Source organism: Triturus cristatus, chromosome 4_2 (genome assembly GCF_964204655.1).
Source record: "Triturus cristatus chromosome 4_2, aTriCri1.1, whole genome shotgun sequence".
Classification (NCBI taxonomy): Eukaryota; Metazoa; Chordata; class Amphibia; order Caudata; family Salamandridae; genus Triturus; species Triturus cristatus.
In genome coordinates, this window is record NC_140586.1 from 717,553,396 (window position 1) to 717,572,506 (window position 19,111).

The 19,111-nt window shown below is 40.8% G+C and overlaps 1 protein-coding gene across 1 annotated transcript in view; it reads right to left on the bottom strand.

Moving 5' to 3' along the window:
• Positions 1-19,111, bottom strand: part of PODN (podocan) — a 286,283-nt gene that overhangs the window by 194,719 nt on the left and 72,453 nt on the right. Inside the window, exon 2 of the mRNA XM_085602596.1 lies at positions 11,799-12,061. Coding sequence (XP_085458722.1) covers positions 11,799-12,053 — 255 coding nt within the window. The 5' untranslated portion in view covers positions 12,054-12,061. The remainder of the gene's footprint in view (positions 1-11,798; positions 12,062-19,111) is intronic.

Consider the following 19,111-nt stretch of genomic DNA (forward strand, 5'->3'; position numbering starts at 1 on the left):
TTCTTGTTCCCCTTCTTAAACACCAGTACTAAGCTAGAGGACAATGAGCATAAAGGCCCTGACTTAACAGCTGGAAACAAAGGAGACCATACCACTGGTTCTTTAACATATAACTCTGACAGGATCCCATCCAGAACCGGTGTCTTGCCCCTTGCTAGTCTCAAAATCTCCAGCTTGACTTCCTCGAATGTGAAAGCTAGATTTAATCTTGCATTTTCAGACAACCTTTTACCCCTTAACAATAGATTTATAAATGTTGCATTTTGGGGCCTTTACTGTCACAGTGCAGGACCTACCCACACAAATGAGGTATCATTTTTATTAGGACAAATATAGGAAATCCGAGTGGTAGGAAATTTGTGGATACCCCAGGCTCCAAACCTTTGCTCACAGAATGAAGAAAATGTGTGTTTTTAGCCAAAGTTTGAGATCTGCAACACCTTATGGACAAGAAAACCTAGTGATGCAAGTCACACCTCACATACAGTCTGGATTCTCCTGGTTGTCAAAAATGTTTGAGTTTGGTAGGTTTCCCTGGATGGTGGCAGGGCCTAGGCCCAAATTCTGCAGGTACCCACATCACAAAACTGGGTAATTTTCAGCTCAGATTTTTTTATGTCTGCACGTTGTGTTTTGGGGTGTTTTGTTTCGGAGACGCTAGGCCCAGCCACATAAGTAGGTTACCCTTTTTATTGACAGAAGTGTAGGAACGCTGGGTGATAGGAACTTTATGGATCACCACAGCTTCCAGAGCGTTCTCTCACAGAAATGTGAGGAATATGCGTGGTTTTGCCAATGTATGAGGTTTACAAAGCCTTATGGGTACATAAATGTAGTGGGATCCACATGAATCACACCACCCTAGACTTTCTTGAGTGTCTAGTTTTTAGAAATGCCTAGGTTTAGTAGGTTTTTTTGGGTGGTGGCTGAGATAGGGCCTAGATTTCTAATATGCACATTGTAAAAAAAGAGTTTATTTTGCTGGAAGGGATGTGCCTTTTGTGATGCTTTGTGCTGCGGATGCTAAGGCCAGTCACACAGGTGGGGTACTCTTTTTATAAGGCTGCATATGAGAAATAAAATAGCAGGACATTTGTTATTACCAATTTTGTTAGTATCAATTACATTTCTCTGCAAAATGTAAGCCAGTGTGGAAGGAAAAGCACATTTCATAAAATGTCCTTTGCATCACATGATCCTATAGATAACCCCAAATTCACAGGTCACCAATTGCTATTTTTTCTACTTGTAGTCATTATTTTTTTGTTTCATCAATTACTGTCCTTGATAAAACGTTCAGGAATCTACACAAATGACCCCTTGCTGAATTCATAACTTTGTCCATGTTTCTGAAATGTGTAGTTTTCTGTTTCCACCAAACTGCAAGTTGGTTCAACCCATAAAATTGAGGAAAATGGACTACCTCTTAAAAATGTAAAAACTGTGGTAAAGATGTTTTTACTGCAACTCTTTTTGTTCCTGAAATCTTGGAAGATGGTCATCCTAGCACAGCAAAGCTCTTATTAATGGCATTGTAAGGAAAAAAGGCATACCCTTTTTTGCACAACACTTCATTTCCCATTTCACCTCCCCCCAAACAAAAATTAGCTTTCTTTTTCTTATTTTCTCAGTTCCCTCTAGGGAAACCCACAAACCCTGTGTACCTTTAGTTCTCCTAGGATGTTTGAAAAAAATGGACAAAAATTTGGCTTGGATACCTTGTGCGAAAAAGAATTTATGAAGGCCTAAGAGCTAAGTGCCCCAAACACAAACAAGCATTGGCATAACCAATAGGTCTCACCTTTGGGACCTTATACATGTTTAGCCAGAGATATCGACTTTGCCTATGTCTTTACGCTGTGCTGTACGGAAGTCTGCATTATGCTGAAAAGTTATAATAAAGTGTCAGAAGCATTTTTGTTACCTTATATATGACCAAGAAAGCATTATGTACAACTGAACGACCATATTAAAAAAGTATTAACAATAAATAATGTCTTGACTTTTTCTGTCCTTTCAATGCTGGAAACTTCTATATGTCTGTCCCAATGGTTGCTTGTTATGTTTTTTTTGTTATGGGGGCATAAATAACAGGAGGGTGAAGGTTGGGATATAGTACCTGTATCACAGTCAGTGAGAGAGTTAGTCAGTCAGTCAGTGAGAGAGAGAGAGAGTGAGAATCAGTCAGTGAGAGAGTCATAGAGTCAGTCAGTGAGAGAGAGAGAGAGTGAGAGTCAGTCTGTCAGTCAGTGAGAGAGTGAGAAAGTCAGTCAGTGAGAGAGTCAGTCAGTCAGTGAGAGAGTGAGAGAGAGTCAGTCAGTGAGTCAGTCAGTCAGTCAGTGAGAGAGAGAGTCAGTCAGAGAGTCAGTGAGAGTCAGTCAGTCAGTGAGACAGTGAGAGAGTCAATTAGTGCGAGAGATTGAGATAGTCAGTCAGTCAGTCAGTGAGAGAGAAAGTCAGTCAGTCAGTGAGAGAGAGTCAGTCAGTGAGTCAGTCAGTCAGTTAGTGAGTCAGTCAGTGAGAGAGTCAGTCTGTCAGTGAGCAAGAGAGTGAGAGAGTCAGTCAGTGAGAGTCAGTTAGTGAGTCAGTCAATTAGAGAGTCAGTCAGTCAGTGAGAGAGAGTGTCAGTCAGTCTGAGAGTCAGTGAGAGTCAGTCAGTCTGAGAGTCAGTGTCAGTCAGTCAGTGAGAGAGTGAGAGAGTCAGTCAGTGAGAGAGATTGAGAGAGTCAGTCAGGCAGTGAGAGAGACATTCAGTCAGTCAGTGAGAGAGCGAGAGAGTCAGTCAGTCACTGAGAGAGAGTGTGAAAGTCAGTGAGTGAGAGAGTCAGTCAGTCAGTCAGTCAGTCAGTCAGTCAGTCAGTGAGAGAGTCAGTCAGTCCGAGAGAGAGAGTGGGAGAGTCAGTCAGAGAGTCACTGACAGAGTCAGTCAGTCAGTCAGTGAGAGAGTGAGAGAGTCAGTCAGCCAGTCAGTGAGAGAGAGATTGAGAGAATGAGTCAATCAGTCAGACAGTCAGTCAGTCAGTCAGTGAGACAGAGTGGGAGAGTCAGTCAGTGAGAGTGCCAGTAAAAACAGGTGGCCAATTGCAATCCGCCAAGTCATGAAACCTGATAAATGGAAAGCGTCTGAAAGACAAGGGAGCCTAGAAAACTCCACGAATAGCCGGGAACTGACAAATAAGAGACAAACAGTTCTACTGTTGTATATCTAGCTCACATCACCTCTGTAATTGAAAGCCTTTCAAGAATGTTCTCATAAACACTCTGTTGCAGCACTGTATGCCTGAGACACGTGGTGGTGTGCAGATGGCCCCTAACATCAGAGCGAGAATAACCCTTTTAATAGTTTTCTTCTTTTCTCAACATGTTCGTGTTTTACATACTCACTAATTCAGGGAAGACTTGATCCAAATAAGATCAAATGAAAGGGCTGAACTGGCATGGCATTTTACTGCAGCCGAAAGGTCGTTTTCAGCCGCTAATAAAAAAAGGTTTGAAACAGGCTAATAAAGAGAATGAATTTCTCTAATGGCCTCATTTAGCACATTCAGCAGGGACCATCCTGCATCGAGACACTGAGAGCAGGAAGCAGAGGGAAAGTACAAGAAGACGGGAGGGAGAATGAACGAGTGACCTCATTTAAAGGAGCATTATGAGTGTGACACGAGACAAAATACTCACCAGGTGATTACTGTGTAGGTGCCCCCTTCATCTGCATAACATTTATCGATGTTCGACAGGTAACACACCAATATTATCTTGCCACTTATAATTCGAGCTTTTCTGAAGTCAGAGCATGCATAAGCTATATTATTTTCTATGCAGTCTCAAATATTTACACATTCTTTGTGAATCTCTTCATTGTACTCGACGCTGCTGTTTTTATTACTTTTATTTTTGTTCAAAGTTTCCAAGAATTTAGCCACATGAAGACTGAGCAATGTTCTAAATTAGGAGATCCATTTTGTTTGCTGACCCATCGACAAGTAAAAATAACATGTGGGGACGTGTGGGCGAGGAGAGAGGCGCGTGCGCTCTAGAGCAGTCTTCTCATTTTCAAGCACTGAACTTGTGCTCAGGCGTGCCTCTGCGTGCTCCCGCTAGGTGGATGCCACCACAAGTACGAGTGTGTGCTTGAAAATGACCAGAGCGACGGCTAAAGGCCCTCCTATGCAGCACATGCGCGCTGCGTAGGCGAGACCTAAAAAGGGCTCAGCACCGGGGGTGGAAAAGCCTCAGCAACTAAGGGGTTAAACTGTACCATCTGAACTAAGGAACTTTTGGTCATAAAGAGATCTTTTGAGGATTGGAGTATTATTTGTTAGAAGCCAAACGCACTATGGCGGTACATACCTTACTGTGGACTTTGTTTTTTTATATTACTATCATGTTGTGATTACATATAGGCCAGGTCAAAAGACTAGAAAGGCTGCTGCTTTATTATGACAAACTCTCTTGGAAAATGAAGATCAGGTGACCAAAACTCTGCTGCCATTAATTGCCCCCGAAAAGGTGTTGACTGGTCATTTCATAGCTTTAATTGATGTAGATATATTGTTGTCCAAGGTACATACAAAATAAGTATGATAATAAGAAAACAAACATGAAAAAGATGGCTTGTTGAAGATAGATATATAAAGCTTGTACACTACTGATCAAGCCACTTAAAACAGCATGCTTTGAACTGGCTTCATGATTCTGGGTAATAGGCATCCTGGAATTGGTAAAACATTGTCAGCAGTAAGAAGATAATTTTGGTGGCTGAAATTATTTACTAATGTTTAAAGCTATGTACGAATGTGCTCAATATGTTCCCAAATTAAGAGTTAGTATAGTAAACCTGTTAGTTTGTTAAGGCACTGTACCAAAGGATTTTATTGTTGTGTTACCTAAGAGCCTTAGTTGGGCATGCAATTTAGTGGTTGTGGAGCATTTAATTAAAATAGGGCATTTCATGTATTTGCCTAGTTTACCATCATCTAAAGTGTTACTTCATATTTTTTTCCATAACATATTATTCTGTTTTCAGAAGGGCTACTATGCAGGAACTCTATCCCAATTTTTGCCTTTTAATAATTTACTAGTTCATGACTTTACCCAGTTGCTATACAAATAACATAACGATTTTGATGTGGGTACAAGTGCATTCTTATAATTATTCATTTTAATTCACAGAGGACATTGCCTATAAGCATTATTTCTTAGCATAACTGCCATTTAGTTTTCTTTTCTCACTCCTCTGTTATTGATGTAAACTAAACATCTCCATTGCTATGTTCTCAAGAAAAGTCCATATTTACTGATTTAATTCATTTACATTCGTTGTGGTTGAGAAATAATCGCACATTTATAACCACATCCAGAAGAGCCAGAGATTCATACATGCATTATCCATTATCAATTATGGTTTAGCCGACGAGTATTTAATCTCCTTGAAACATTAGATAAGGAGCTTCCTCAAGGCCTATATTTAATTAAGTAGGCATCATCTTTGGAATCAGCTTCAAATCATCTCGGGCTCCAAGAATCTGATCTGAAGACTGTTACCAGGATGGCTAAGGCACCTTATCTGAGCCTGCAGTCTTTTCCCAAAGAGGTTGTGATATCCAAACAATTAGTCAAATTCCATCATCCAACTAATTCATCCTACTAAATTAATCATAAGCCGCGAGGAAACCCCATGCTCAGTGGTTCAAGCTGCGGTAGCTCCTCCACTAAGGAGGAGGAGCGTAGCCCCACTGCTGCGTGAGCAGTGTAAAAAGAAAAACTAAAACAATAATAACTAACATTGTTATAGTTTTCGTTTTCCTTCTGTCTCAGGTGTGGGTGGGCTAGGCTGACCAGTGCAGGGGGAGGAATGTAAAGCACATTCTAAAGTGGGCAAGAGGGCCAATCAAACGGTCATGCGCACTTTGAATCTTCCCCACTAGACTGCATTGCACAGCCTGGTGAGGAACATGCAAAGCCTCCAAGCCCCTGTCTGAGTGCTGATCCACGGCGCTCAGACCAATCACAAGGGTGATTAAGGCAGTGTTTTGATTGGACAGGGGATTCTGGGAGGCTGGGAGCTTCCTGTTGCGGCACGGAGGAGACGGAGCAGAGGCAGAAGCATCTGGTGGCACCAAGGTAGGTCAGTTTCATTTCATTTTTTTGTAGTCCCCCTCTGCTCTCCCCCCCCCCATACCCTCAAGCCACCACCCGCGCTTAGTATCAGCCGCTACTGGGCTCAAGGGCATGAAATGGTGTAGGTGAGAAGGTGTGGTTACTTTCAAATGATTAGCATTTCAAAAAACTTTAAATTGTAACCTAAGTTTGTGGGTCCAATTTTGACAGAAAAGATTGTGAAGCCAGTTTAGATTGTCCTTCCTCAGACTATGAAAGCACATCCAGTTTTTCATGTTCCTTGATTTTAACCTTGTTCTTCTACAACGTCTTACTTCACATCCTACACCAGTCTATGTGAATTGAGAAAATAAATAGGATATATAGCATTAGTCAAACCAAGAATATTGCCAACAGTATTGTTCCTTTTTCAGGCCCTACCAGTATGTGCGCACAGCATCCTTGACAAACTCCAGAAAATGTGTGTCAAGACACTGAATCTCAGCACAAGAGTGTAGCGTAGAGCCATTCCTGACCTTGTGTCCTACTTCAGAGCTGCTCCACTGTAGATCTTGTGCGAGAGGAGGGAGACTGAACGGCAGTGTGTTTTATAGATCGCGTCCTGGTTGGTCGGATGATGTTGAAACTTCAGTGAGTATGGAGGGGTGAAAGAACAGGCATGGTGAAACAATTGGCTGTGCTGAGTACCAGAATACACATTTGTGAACTTATGAGGGTGAGGAAAGTGTTGACGTGTAACCTGTGCATGAAATTAGACGATTTATTTCATCAACCTTTCTTGAGTGTCTGAGGGATTAGGTAGGCTTGAAAATATAATGCTGATGGAATTACACAACCTTTATCGTACACAGCATAGATGATAAGAGTCCAGGTAAATGCTAGAAGGGCTGTGGTGTCGAAGGGCAGCTGTTCCATTATTTTGTATGGCATTGTGCAATGATAAAAGGGTTTGCGGTGGATCATTGGTGGGTCGAGGGAGAGGTAGGTATGAGGGGAGCAACTTGTTTATTCATGTTGTGAAAAAAGACTTGTTGCTGATTGCAAGTTTACTGAAACATTTTAATAAAATTTAATAAAAGCCACTGAAAATAAAATTTGGAGGCAAGGAAGCTGGATGCATGGAGAGAGAATGGGCTATGATTTGAAGATCGTTTGTTACTTCACCCCATTAAATCAGGCTATAATAACTGATTATATGTGCCAAGTAAGCACATTATAGATGCCATTTTCAAATTGTGGATATATATAGTCACGTAACAGGTCATATCTCTTACTGAGACTCCAAGAGGATTGCTGATGCGCTCGCCAATTCCATTGTACACAACACTGCTACAATATATTGCAGAAATACCAGTACACAACAAAACCTCACTACAATGGCAGCGGTAGCTGAATTTTCAATGAATAATAATTTCATCAAATTCCCTGGGTTACCCTCATATTTCAGGTTAGTAACAGTGTTTATGATGTAAGCTTATCAGTTACAGAGAAGTCCATCTATTTTTGTGAGTAACTGAAGAACCCAATTTACATAATCAAATCTGATCTGAGCTGCAGTCTGCTAGGAAAAACAAATACAACTAAAGAGACTCTGAAGCAGTTTTTTACTAAATCTCCTAGGCACCACTGTTTGTGAAGTGGAACACATTTTAAGGACAATATATTCTTTTATTTAAGAGCTTCCCCAAGATATAAAGAGGATAGAAAAAACAGAAGTTATTGGTAGGACATTTCACAGTATCTCTAAATAATGCAATGTATATTATTAGCTACAGTGCTCCTATTAAAGATCCATTTGAATTGTCACGGGCTGCTTTAGAATCAATCTTTACAATTAATTACAAAAGGATTACATTTACATCAATTAGAGGTCTTGCTCAATCGGCCATCTCTCTTTAAGTCACGGTCCGAAACAAGTTAAATAGAGAGATGGGAGAAATTTACCACCAAAATGGCAGAGTCCTTTGCTGTACTGACTAAACCAAAGGTGCACCAATATTACAACAGGGTGTGGAGCATACCAAAAGCGCAATGGATTCAAATCAAGACTATTAAAAACCATGATCTATCACTCTTTAAGATCCCTCTAACATAATTCAACCGGCAATGCTTCTCTGGTACTATTACAACAGCAAAAAACACAGCTCAGGAGACTGAAATGAGCTGCCAACAGACAAAGATAAGAGGAGGTCTGGTCAAAACTTTATGACGACATCAAGAAGAAAGACAGCTCAAGTTTCTGGCGAACGATCAACAGCCTCACATGAGGGTGTTGTATCCTATATCTTGGAAGTGGAGCGGCCATGTTATCTTGGGAGTGACTTCCACCAAGATATTACCCCACAGACAACTGGCCCTGACTCTACAAGACACATAAGAGGGACCCGCTGGTCACACATGCAGGGGAAGAGAGTTCCACAGCTCCTCCACCAACAGAAGGAAGTACGACGCTTACATAATCTCCAGCCCACAACATCACAGCAATCAGAAGACAAACTGACAAAGGCATGAGGGAGGGGCCCCAGGCCCCAACGGAATCCCCCATTGAACTTTTTAAACAGGATTCAGAACTCTGGGCTGCAGCTCTTGAGTCTCTTTTACCGAAATAAGGCAGATCAGCACATTTCCATCTTCTTGGAGGGACTCGATAATCTCCCCAGTATTTAAACCTGGTGATAATTTAAAGCCTAGCTGCTCTCTTAGATAATGAGGCAAAATATTTCACAGGAACATTACTAGAGAATCAATTATATCGCTCAACCAGACAGGTGTTGCAAAGTCCGTTAGAACAACAACAAACATCCTGTCCATGTCACTGCTGATTGACAAGGCGAAAGTATCAGAAATGCCAGTGCACCTATGTTTTATCAATTATATAGCAGCTTCTGATCATGTGAACCATAGCATATTCTGGAGTAAACTGGCCCATTGGGGGATCCCACAGAAACCGCTGAACCTGTAAATTGCTCTCCATAGTGACATATGGGTCCAGGTAAAGTTTGGCGATGGCTCTTTTCTCAAAAGACGCATACCAACGAACAAAGGTTTCAATCAGGGATACGTCCTGTCTCCAATTCATTCAATCTCTTCTTGGCAGACTTGGTACTGGCATTTGAACGCCTGCAACTCACACCCCCCAAGACTAGGAGGCCTAGCACTGTCAAGCCTTCCCTACAAGGATGACATAGTCCTGGTCAGCCATACGCAGGCCCTCCTCACCACCACCCAAGAATGCTCCGATACTAACGGCCTAAACATCAATCTGGTGAAAACAAGGACAATAATGATCATCAAGAATTTCATAAGGCCACCGGCCTGGTACAGGGGTAAAACATGCATCTAAACTGCAACAGAATACAAATACTTAGGGGTGATTATAGTCAAGGAAGGAAGGCCACTTTACCACCCAGAGGGATTCGATCAGAAGGAAGGAGTTTGCACTGACAGTTACATTAAGGAAACTCAGCTCAAAACTAAATAGTCCATTGCTGCTTCCCCTAGTCCGAGTGACACACGCTATACTTATACCTACGGTAGCGAACTACAGAGGGGCAGGGATGCTAAAATCCTGGATAGCACAGTAACAAGAGCCTACAGAACCATCTTCAGCTTGCCAAATCACTCCTCACCGGCACAGATCAGGCTGGAGTTTGGACTACAAAAACAGTCCCTGGCAAGGCAAGAAACCTACATCATCACCTGGAACAAAATCTGGAAGGCCCCAAAAGAAAACCCTCAATCGCTATCTATCACTAGAACTGCAACAGAGACACTCATCACCTGCCACAACTTAGCTTAAAAAAAGCCTGCGCTACACAGGGCTCTTGTGACTCTGGGAATTATCCATCAGCAATATTGCATTCAAAAAGCTTGTATAGAAATTAATAAAACTCCTATCGCTGGTAGACGATAAAGCTGCACTAGCAAAGTGGGCCCGTGGCTGGATGACTTTGAGCACTTACGCTACACTGGCCCCTCAAAAATACTTCAACCTAGGATATTCGAAAAACTTTAAAATCCAATTTTTGAAATATAGTTTGGGGCTACTACCTTGCACTTAGCACCTCCCGCACTGGCTTAGGCGTCATGCAGGTTTCACTTGCCGCCTATGTGGAACATTCACAGAAGATCTGCTGCACCTCCTGTGCACCTGCAAAAAACTCTACAAGGAGAGGAGGCAACTCCTTAAAGCCACACTGCATATGTGGGAAGGAGCACCATTCTTATTCAATGATTCATCAAAAATAAAGCAATATCATGAAGGCCACATTTGTTTAGGTATCAAAAGATCAATCATAATCCCATTAAATTAGGGAAAAATCACAAATGAATCATCAAATGAACACGTATGCTTGTTGTGTGTTTCCTTTTAATAACCGTATCACATTTAGGACATACAAACACAGCTCCTTAAAGCTCACTTTAACCAAAGCGGCATTCAGAATTGGATGCAGGCCGTGCTGGCCTGCTTCGCACCAGAGGACCCACAGTTGAACTGTTGTTTAGTACATTTTTTTACACTGGTGGCTAAAAAGATGCCAGCTGGCTGCGGCAGGGGCTCTCAGCATAAAACAGTTACAATTGACTGAAAACATTCTTGCAGACACGACATAAAAATTCAAGCATTAATCATTTTAGTTTCATGGCCCTACAGTACTTTATTATCAAATCACTCCATGCTAGAAGAGGGATCTCTATCAAGGGCTACGCCTTCAAGGACGTATAATATTAGATTGAGACACATCCAAGAACTCAACTCGTAATTCACAATGGTCTACAATTTGTTTATATAATATTTTATCATTTTTATGAGATTTTATGGTGTTCTTTAATAACATGGTTTTAAGTTACTATGCTAATAAACTTGACTTGACTATTCAAGATCCAGATAAATCCATGTGGTGTTATATTAAAAAGGGTTTGATTCTAGCCCAAAAGTTCATTATCCATCCTGGGTAACCAAGGACAACAGAGAGATAGAAAATCAAGCAATAAACCAAGAATATGTGGACATAATCATCCACAGCACTAAAAGTGACAAAGCCAACTTGAAGAAAAATTGTGAACAGCTGGCTCTATTATCATTTTGACTAATTTATGGCCAACTCATATACTTAAGAAGTTTTCACCTTAAAATAAGTACTTTAAATGTACTCTTCAAAGATGAGGAATAAAAAAATAAGACTTTTCCTCATTAATGCCATTCTTCACCAACACTAGACAAGTATACCTTGGTGAGACTGTCCTTCGGTTTATCTAGTTTGTCAGGTCCTTTAAGACTTCCTCTGTGGATTACCCGTACTTCCTTTAATTTTTTGAATTTTCCTTTTAGAAGGTGTCACTAAAAATTTAAAATGTGTTTAATGTGTCTGACCACCATATTTAAAATAAAGTGAAATCCAATATGACATACCATTAAAAGACTTTCACTATAAGTCTTTAAATGTATTAGAATATAATTATATGGAAGAAAATTGTATTTATTTAAAGAGCCTTTGCTTGGAGTCAACACGTTTGGTTTCTCTGTATGTTTGCTAGTCTTAAACCTTTCTTTGGTTTCATATGTATCATTTTCTCTCTCTTCTTTTGTCTCTGTGTTTAGCCCCAGGAAATATGTTTTATTTTTCAAACACAAATCTGACAACTGATTCATAATAAACTAACTTAGCAGATCTCACCTGTAAGGAAAGTTGGATGGTAAGTTCAGGTAAATTAGTTGGAAACTCTTTCAGGTCTACCCCTCCACAGTCCACTGTTCCCTCTTGTGAACAGCTGCAGTGCTTCGGACATTTCTCAACTGGTGGAGAAAGTTCTGGCAATGTCCAAGTTGTTTCATAGTAATCCATTTCCTCTTCTTCTTGCTCACCGTAGCTCCCATTCCAGTTGTACACTAAAAGACATACAAGGAGTAGGGATTCACAGCTTTGGACCATTGTTCTCTCTGAAAAAGAGCAGAGATTGCTTTGTGATAAGTATGCATCACGGGCAGGTTTTTTCAGTGCATAATGTAAAGCTGAAACTTTCTATACTAAATCAGAAATAGTTATTTTCATGACTTATTATATCTATACTGTTGAGTATCTGTGAGATATTAAAGTACCTTGAACGATGTAAATAAAATAACTTCAGATACGAGGACACTTAGGAGAGACTGGATGTGCAGTTTGCTATCATAGACACTGTGGGGAAACACAAAAGACCCTATTGTAATCGCCTCATGAAGATAAGCTTGTAAATCAAATAGATGGTTTTACCACAAGGAACCCAGATGGAGCTGCACTTGACCAATCTCGAATGCATGTATATAGGGTATAGTCATTGTAACAAATTCATGTTTGCTCATTCTGAACCTGTAGTTATTAATATCTTCAGGTAGCCCTACTTAGATTTGTTCACTAATTTTGATATGGCCCATAAGGCATGTCTGAACCCTTAAGGATACCTACAATCACAATCTTGACACCTGGATGTAGGATGGTGGTTAACAGTATAATTGAATTGTACATTGACAACCTGGACAATAATCAAATATTAATAAAACTACATTTCTTCTGCAGCACATGTGTATTAGAAACCACAGGAATTCAGGACTTCAGCAAACTAATGAAGTAGTAGCAACCACTGTCACAATTTTTTCGATGGCAATGACTTTAATGTGGCAGTTTACAGCCTGGGGATTTGCACCAGATCCAGACTAATATAGTTTGCATAACTTTATAGAATATCTTGAGACCACAATTAAATGACTATGGTTCTTTACATTAGTCACAGAGAATCCAACACCTTCCCTACTGTTGCGCATATTGGAGTTGGAATAGTAAATTATACTATTCCAACATCCAGTGCCCCCCCTCTGCAAGTCGTTGTTACGACTTGCGGGGTAATGGTATGCGTGGTTACAACGCAGTCGTTGTAAAGACCGCGTTGTAATTCCCTGCGGGGAAAAAGCACGCGTTAAAAAGAGGTATATTCCAGACGGTAAACATCATTTACCACGAAAACTTTTCCCCGAAGGGAATTACAATGCGTTCGTTACAACGACCGCGTTGTAACCAAGCATACCATTACTCCGCAAGTCGGAACAACGACTTGCGGAGGGGGCAGAAGGTGTTGGATTAAAAATCCAACACCTTCCCTACTATTGCGCATATTGGAGTTGGAATAGTAAATTATACTTTTCCAACATCCAGCCCCCCTCCTCTGCAAGTCGTTGTTACAACTTGCGGGGTAATGGTATGCGTGGTTACAACGTGGTCATTGTAACAACCGAGTTGTAATTCCCTGCGTGGAAAAAGCACACGTTAAAAAGCGGTATATTCGTCACAGACAATAAGCCATATGGTAGGTTTTCAAAGCTTTTCCAGAATTTTCCAAGGGAACACGTGGCACTGGGTAGTTTTAATTGTCATTGGACTGACTAGTGAGGACATTACCAGCAGTGACACTTGAACAGGTTCAGGGATAACAATACCACCAGTTTTGCTCCCTCTTCTTCTATTACTGGTATACTCCACTAATATTTATAGCTGAACATACAAGCAGTTGGAGTAAGTGGCATGGCGAACCAGGACCCTTGGGTGCAGAGTTACAAATGTGATGTCAACACACAGAATGGGTTAGCTAGGACCTTCTGGGTGGGGGTGATGTTTTTATGAAAGGACTAAATAGAAATGTGCATGATTCGATCGCTCTCTGCGGCCATCACATTGTACACTATCTTTTTTTCTTGTGATCTGTCTGTTTATTTCACTGAGAACTCATTGGCTTCCATTTATCCTTGTTTCCTTTTTTCTTCCCCTTCTTTTGTATCCCACTACAACAGTTTTGATATAAAGCTGAATTGATGTAATTATGTTTTTCTATCCCTATTTTCATTATTTAAGTTTGTTACAAACTGGATGGCTATGCTCTGCATGAAAAATTAAAATAACCAATAAAAAAAAGAAATGAATAAACCAAAACAATAATAATAAAAAAAAGAGTATCACACCTTCTTGGATATGTAAATATTTTCAAATCACTGCTTAGTTAATTGGGACAAGAAGGGGTTTCCTGTCCCATCAAAAAGTGAAACCATCCTCTGCACATTTTTTTCATAACCAGATACTTTCATAATTCATCATAAAGCCTGAACTCAAGAGTTGTTAGTTACAAGATTCACAAGATTTTGCTAAATAATCTGTATTCTATAAAATGTTTTACATTTTTTACCTTCAATCGTCCTGTTTTGCCAAATTGTTTTTGTTGGCTCTAGGACTCTGAGCACTTTGCCACTGCTAACAAGCGCTACAGTGCTTGCTCTCACTGCTGTAAATATGGTAAAGTTATCTTACACTTAATTGGTGCAATTAATTTACTTATAACTCTCTAGTAAAGTGGTATAACAAGTCCCCCTGTAAATTAAATGCTGCTAGTGAACCTGCAGCACTTATTGTGCTACTCGCTTAAATAGCCTTTTTAAATATGTCTCAGGTCTGCCATTGCGGCCTGCATGTGCAGTTTTACACTGCCATTTCAACCTGGAAAAGAAAACATTTTGCCAACACTAAACATTTATTTTTAATACTTAAAAGTCACCCACGGGGTAGGCCCTAAACAGCCCATAGAGCAGGGTGTGTTGTTTTTAAAAAGTTGGCTATGTATGTTTAAGTTTTACATGTCCTGGTAGTTAAAAAATCTCAAATTCATTTTTCACTAATACAAGGCCCTCCTCTCCAATGGGATTGCATTGGGTTAGCTTATTACATGTGATAAGTAATATTTTGTTATTTAGGAGCAGATAGCAATTTCATGTTTGGTGTCCGAGGAATTGAAATTTAAAACCTCCTTTAAGGGTAAAGTCATCTTTTAAGTCACAATGCTGATCGACATTTCGTATTGTGATTGTTGCTTCTGTATTTAGTTCATGGTCACACAGTGTTGACATTTGTTTACCAATCCAATTTCAATGGTTTACACTACTTCAGTGAATGTTAGTAGTGCATCCTGTGTCCAGGACACTTGTCTTAGTTTCCTCTTTCATTTTAAATAGGGTGGCCGGGCAGAGCCTCCCCACATGGTGCACAATTTAGAAAATTATTGTTTCTTTGGTTGATATTTTCCTATATTTCTGTCTACTCTGAGTGCAACCCAGCTGTCTTCTCGTTTTTCTACTTTTAGAAAGTTGGCATTTTTTTTTCCTAATCATATGTTGCCTACTGACTGTTTCTGGGTCAAATGACTGGGTGAAGTTGGTAGTTGCCCATTGTGCATTCCTCCCAAACAGCAACACAATAGAGGGTCGAAGTGTTGACAGGATGGGCCATCCTGGCCTGATGAGGAGCTGTCACCGACCACAATTGCACTGCAAAGTCCCTGGCCCAGCACACACACATAGGGCTTCACATTAGTATATTGTGAAGAGAGGAAGGAAATTCCAGGCACTTCTGTAGGGAGAAAATTCTAGAAGCTTCACCCCTTCAGAGGGAGCACGAAGTATAAAAAGGGGACCCTCAGACCCACTCTTAAGCACACTCTTGGAGCTGTGGATACTACAGAAAAGGGACTGTCATCCTGCCAGGGTACCTGCAACTGAGCCTGCCTGAGCCCTGCTGGTCTCTGCTGGAGTGAGTTCCTGGTCCCCAAGATGCGCCTTCCAGTTCCTGATCCCTTGGTGTGGCATCAGGTGAACTTCTCCTCGAAGAAAGGGAGAAATCCTGTAGTTTTGGGCTCTCTGCGCGTGAGCCAGTTCGTGCCAAGATCTTGGCACCAGCGCTCACTGCCATCGTGAAGCTCTGGTGGACCCAACTCTTTGCGCTACAGCGGCCGCCAGCGATGACCTGCTACGCAAGATCTGCACTTTGCACTACAGCAATGACAGCACTCAGTGACCACAAATGAGAATCACAGGCAACAATCGTCCTTGAGGCCTGACAAGATCCGGGTGCTACAGTGACGACCATCCGCAATGCCCCGCATGCTCTTCTTGCTACAGCCGTGACCATCCATGACACTCTCCCTTCTCCTTGGGGCCTCCTCCTCTGCTAACGGACCTCTTTGCACTACACATTAGTAGGTAACTTTTTCAGCTAGACTAGTCTGGTCCCTGTATCTAGCTTATTCTCCATCGTGGTCGGCCTGAACTTGTGGCTTTTACCCGGTCTCACACAACCAGATAACCGTGAGTGGCGTTTTATGCTTTTAGGTGCAATACCAGTGGCGACTCCGCCGTAGAGGAGCATCACCCCACTGCTTTAAGCAGTGCAACAAAGGAAACATAAGTTACTGTTTGGGTGGAAGGTTCTGGACTTATGGTGCTACAATTGTCAGGGCCCAATTTAGTTGTGGCACATTCCTCGTAAATGGCTACACCCAAAACCCATTGTAGATTTGAGTGTGAAGAAGGGTAGAGGGTTGTGTCCCCTCGATTAGTCAATGTTGGTAAGAAAATAAATGTCAGAAACTTTTCTGATGTTTATCACGTGCTTGGTTTTATTTATATTTCCATAGATAGAGTGCAGATAGAGATTGTGAAGAGAAAAGCCGACACGTATTTCGCCCTAGTGGCCCAATGGCCGTGGGCTTTTTCAAGGCAGAGCTTCGTTATAACCAATAATCTTCCTATTCCTTTGAAAGTAAAAGTAAAGTGCTTCGTCTCTGCGGTCCCAGAACAAAGGAAACATAAAATGATAATAACTATAAGTAATTATCATTTTATGTTTCTGTGCTGCTTAGTGTGCAGGCTGGTGGGTGGTCAGGGCTGCTCTGCTCTCGAAGCAGGGGAGGGGAGGAGTGGTTTGCCGACTCCTAAGTGCACAGTGACTGTTTGGTTGGCCCTCTCAGGTCGCCCAAACTAGTCATGCACACTTTCCCCATTCTCCATGCAGGCTGCATTACAGCCTGTGTGAAGAACAAGCCCAGGCCCCCATTCCCTGGTTAAGCGTCGAACCAGGACACTCAAAACCAATCACAATGCTTCATTGCAGTGTTGTGATTGGTCAGGGGAGCCTGTCTGTGCTTTCTGTTTCTCAGTCTGATGAGGCGGGAAGAGAGTGGGAACCGGTGCAGCAAGGTAAGTGTTTATTTTCTTATTATTATTATTTTTTTAACCTTGCGCACCGCCTACCCCCACATCACCCCCTCACCCCTGCACAGCCGCACGTGCCCCGCCACCCGGGAACCATGCTGCCATACTTACCTGAACTCTTTAAAATTGCATAGCTCCAGATCTACTGATTGGATTTGTGTTGTTTTGGTATCAAGTAATTTATTACAGAGAAAAGCTAGACTGCTTTTGTGCCAAGCTACCAAAGGGTTAAGCACAGGCTAAAATAGTGACTTTTGTGGTTCACCCTGACAAGGATTGTGGCTGTTGCTTGAGTAGGGTTTCACCCACCTCGAACTACACCATAATTTCTTGCAGCCAACTAGAATGCTGCCACTTTGTTTCAATCAGGCAGTGGTACTTACAGCTGGTGGCAATCCTGCCAATGGGAATTTGGGTGGAATTTACAGTACTGTGAATCTGAAACTCAGGCTATTAATTGTATAGAGATAACAGATTTGCTAATGACAAAATACAAATAAAAGTGAGTCTATATATTTTCATATTTGCTTTGTATGAGAGTGCCTCGCCACCTCCTTCCCCCCAAAACAATCCTGCGCAGTACAGATATTAAAACTAATTTTACAGCTGAAGGAAACTGGAGTCTTAAGAAGAGGACTTTAGAGGTTAATTATATTAGGTCAAGGATAACCCATAATGGTTGGCAGCCCACAAGCTACAGCTGTATTTGGACTTAGTTATCCGATATAAATTGATATATTGCTTATCCTCCTCTACTTTCTTTGCTGGTAGAAATCCAACTTTTTCTTTCTAATAATTTTGAAGTCAATTAATTGTTTAAGCATGATGAGACAACTATGTTTACCCGTGATACAAAACGAATTGCTTAGGATAACACTACCTCAACGTCTTTCCCTTCATCAGGAATAGTATATGAATACAAAGAATGTAAATTTTATTTATGAATGTGCCACAATTTTAAATTATTTAGATATCTAATAAAGGATATTATTTCTTCAAATAAAGCATATGCCACACAAATAGTTTTAGGAATGATACCAGTTCTTTCTGGCTATAGGCAGGTATTAGTTAACACCTTATTTCCCATTGTTCATTCTACTGACAGACAGAATAGGCTGCTTCTCATTTATAGTTTGTGTGCATAAAGAATAAGGAACTCTGAACCAGCACAGACAATAGGGCTGCATTTAAAGTTATATACTAAGATGCAATACTTCATTTCTGGTCTGCTGGATTAGATCAGCAATGCCAAAAAAGTTCAGACAGAAATGGAAGGGGACGTGGAAGTGATCGTGAGGGATGCTAATATGATGCTGTGTCCTATCAGAATCATTTGTCAGCTTTATGTCCACTGTTATTAAGCACCTGGGAAGTGATTTGTGTACTGGTTGTTTTGATCTGTGATTAAAACCAAAAAAGTCATTTAAACCATAAAAAAATACAGCAGTGCCAAAATCAATACCAAACTTTTAAAATGGATAAAAGTATATCACCATTGAACGTTAGGCAGTGTGATGAGCCTTTAATGCTCATTAAGGAACACACAAGCACAAACAAATTCACTTCGGATTTCTAGTATTTTTTTAATCTTCCACATGCGTACAATGAAGTTATCTTGAATTGCTCTCAAAAGTCAATAGTTGAGAAATATTTGTGGTCAGTATCCTTTAAAGTATGGTATGCTTGTGAGATTGTGCATTTAAATGAACTATATAGTAGTAAACAGTTTAATTCTTACAATTTATTATGCTGCAACAATGATCATAGGTTCTTTATTGACCCCTGCCAACTTGAGAGCTTCTGTTCATTTTATACTTCTCCAATTTGAACAGAAGGTTCTTCCACTATTACTCAGAAACAACTTGTCCAACACCAAGCTGTGTTTCAACGAAGTTACAATCTTTCAATAACTGAAGCTGAGGAATC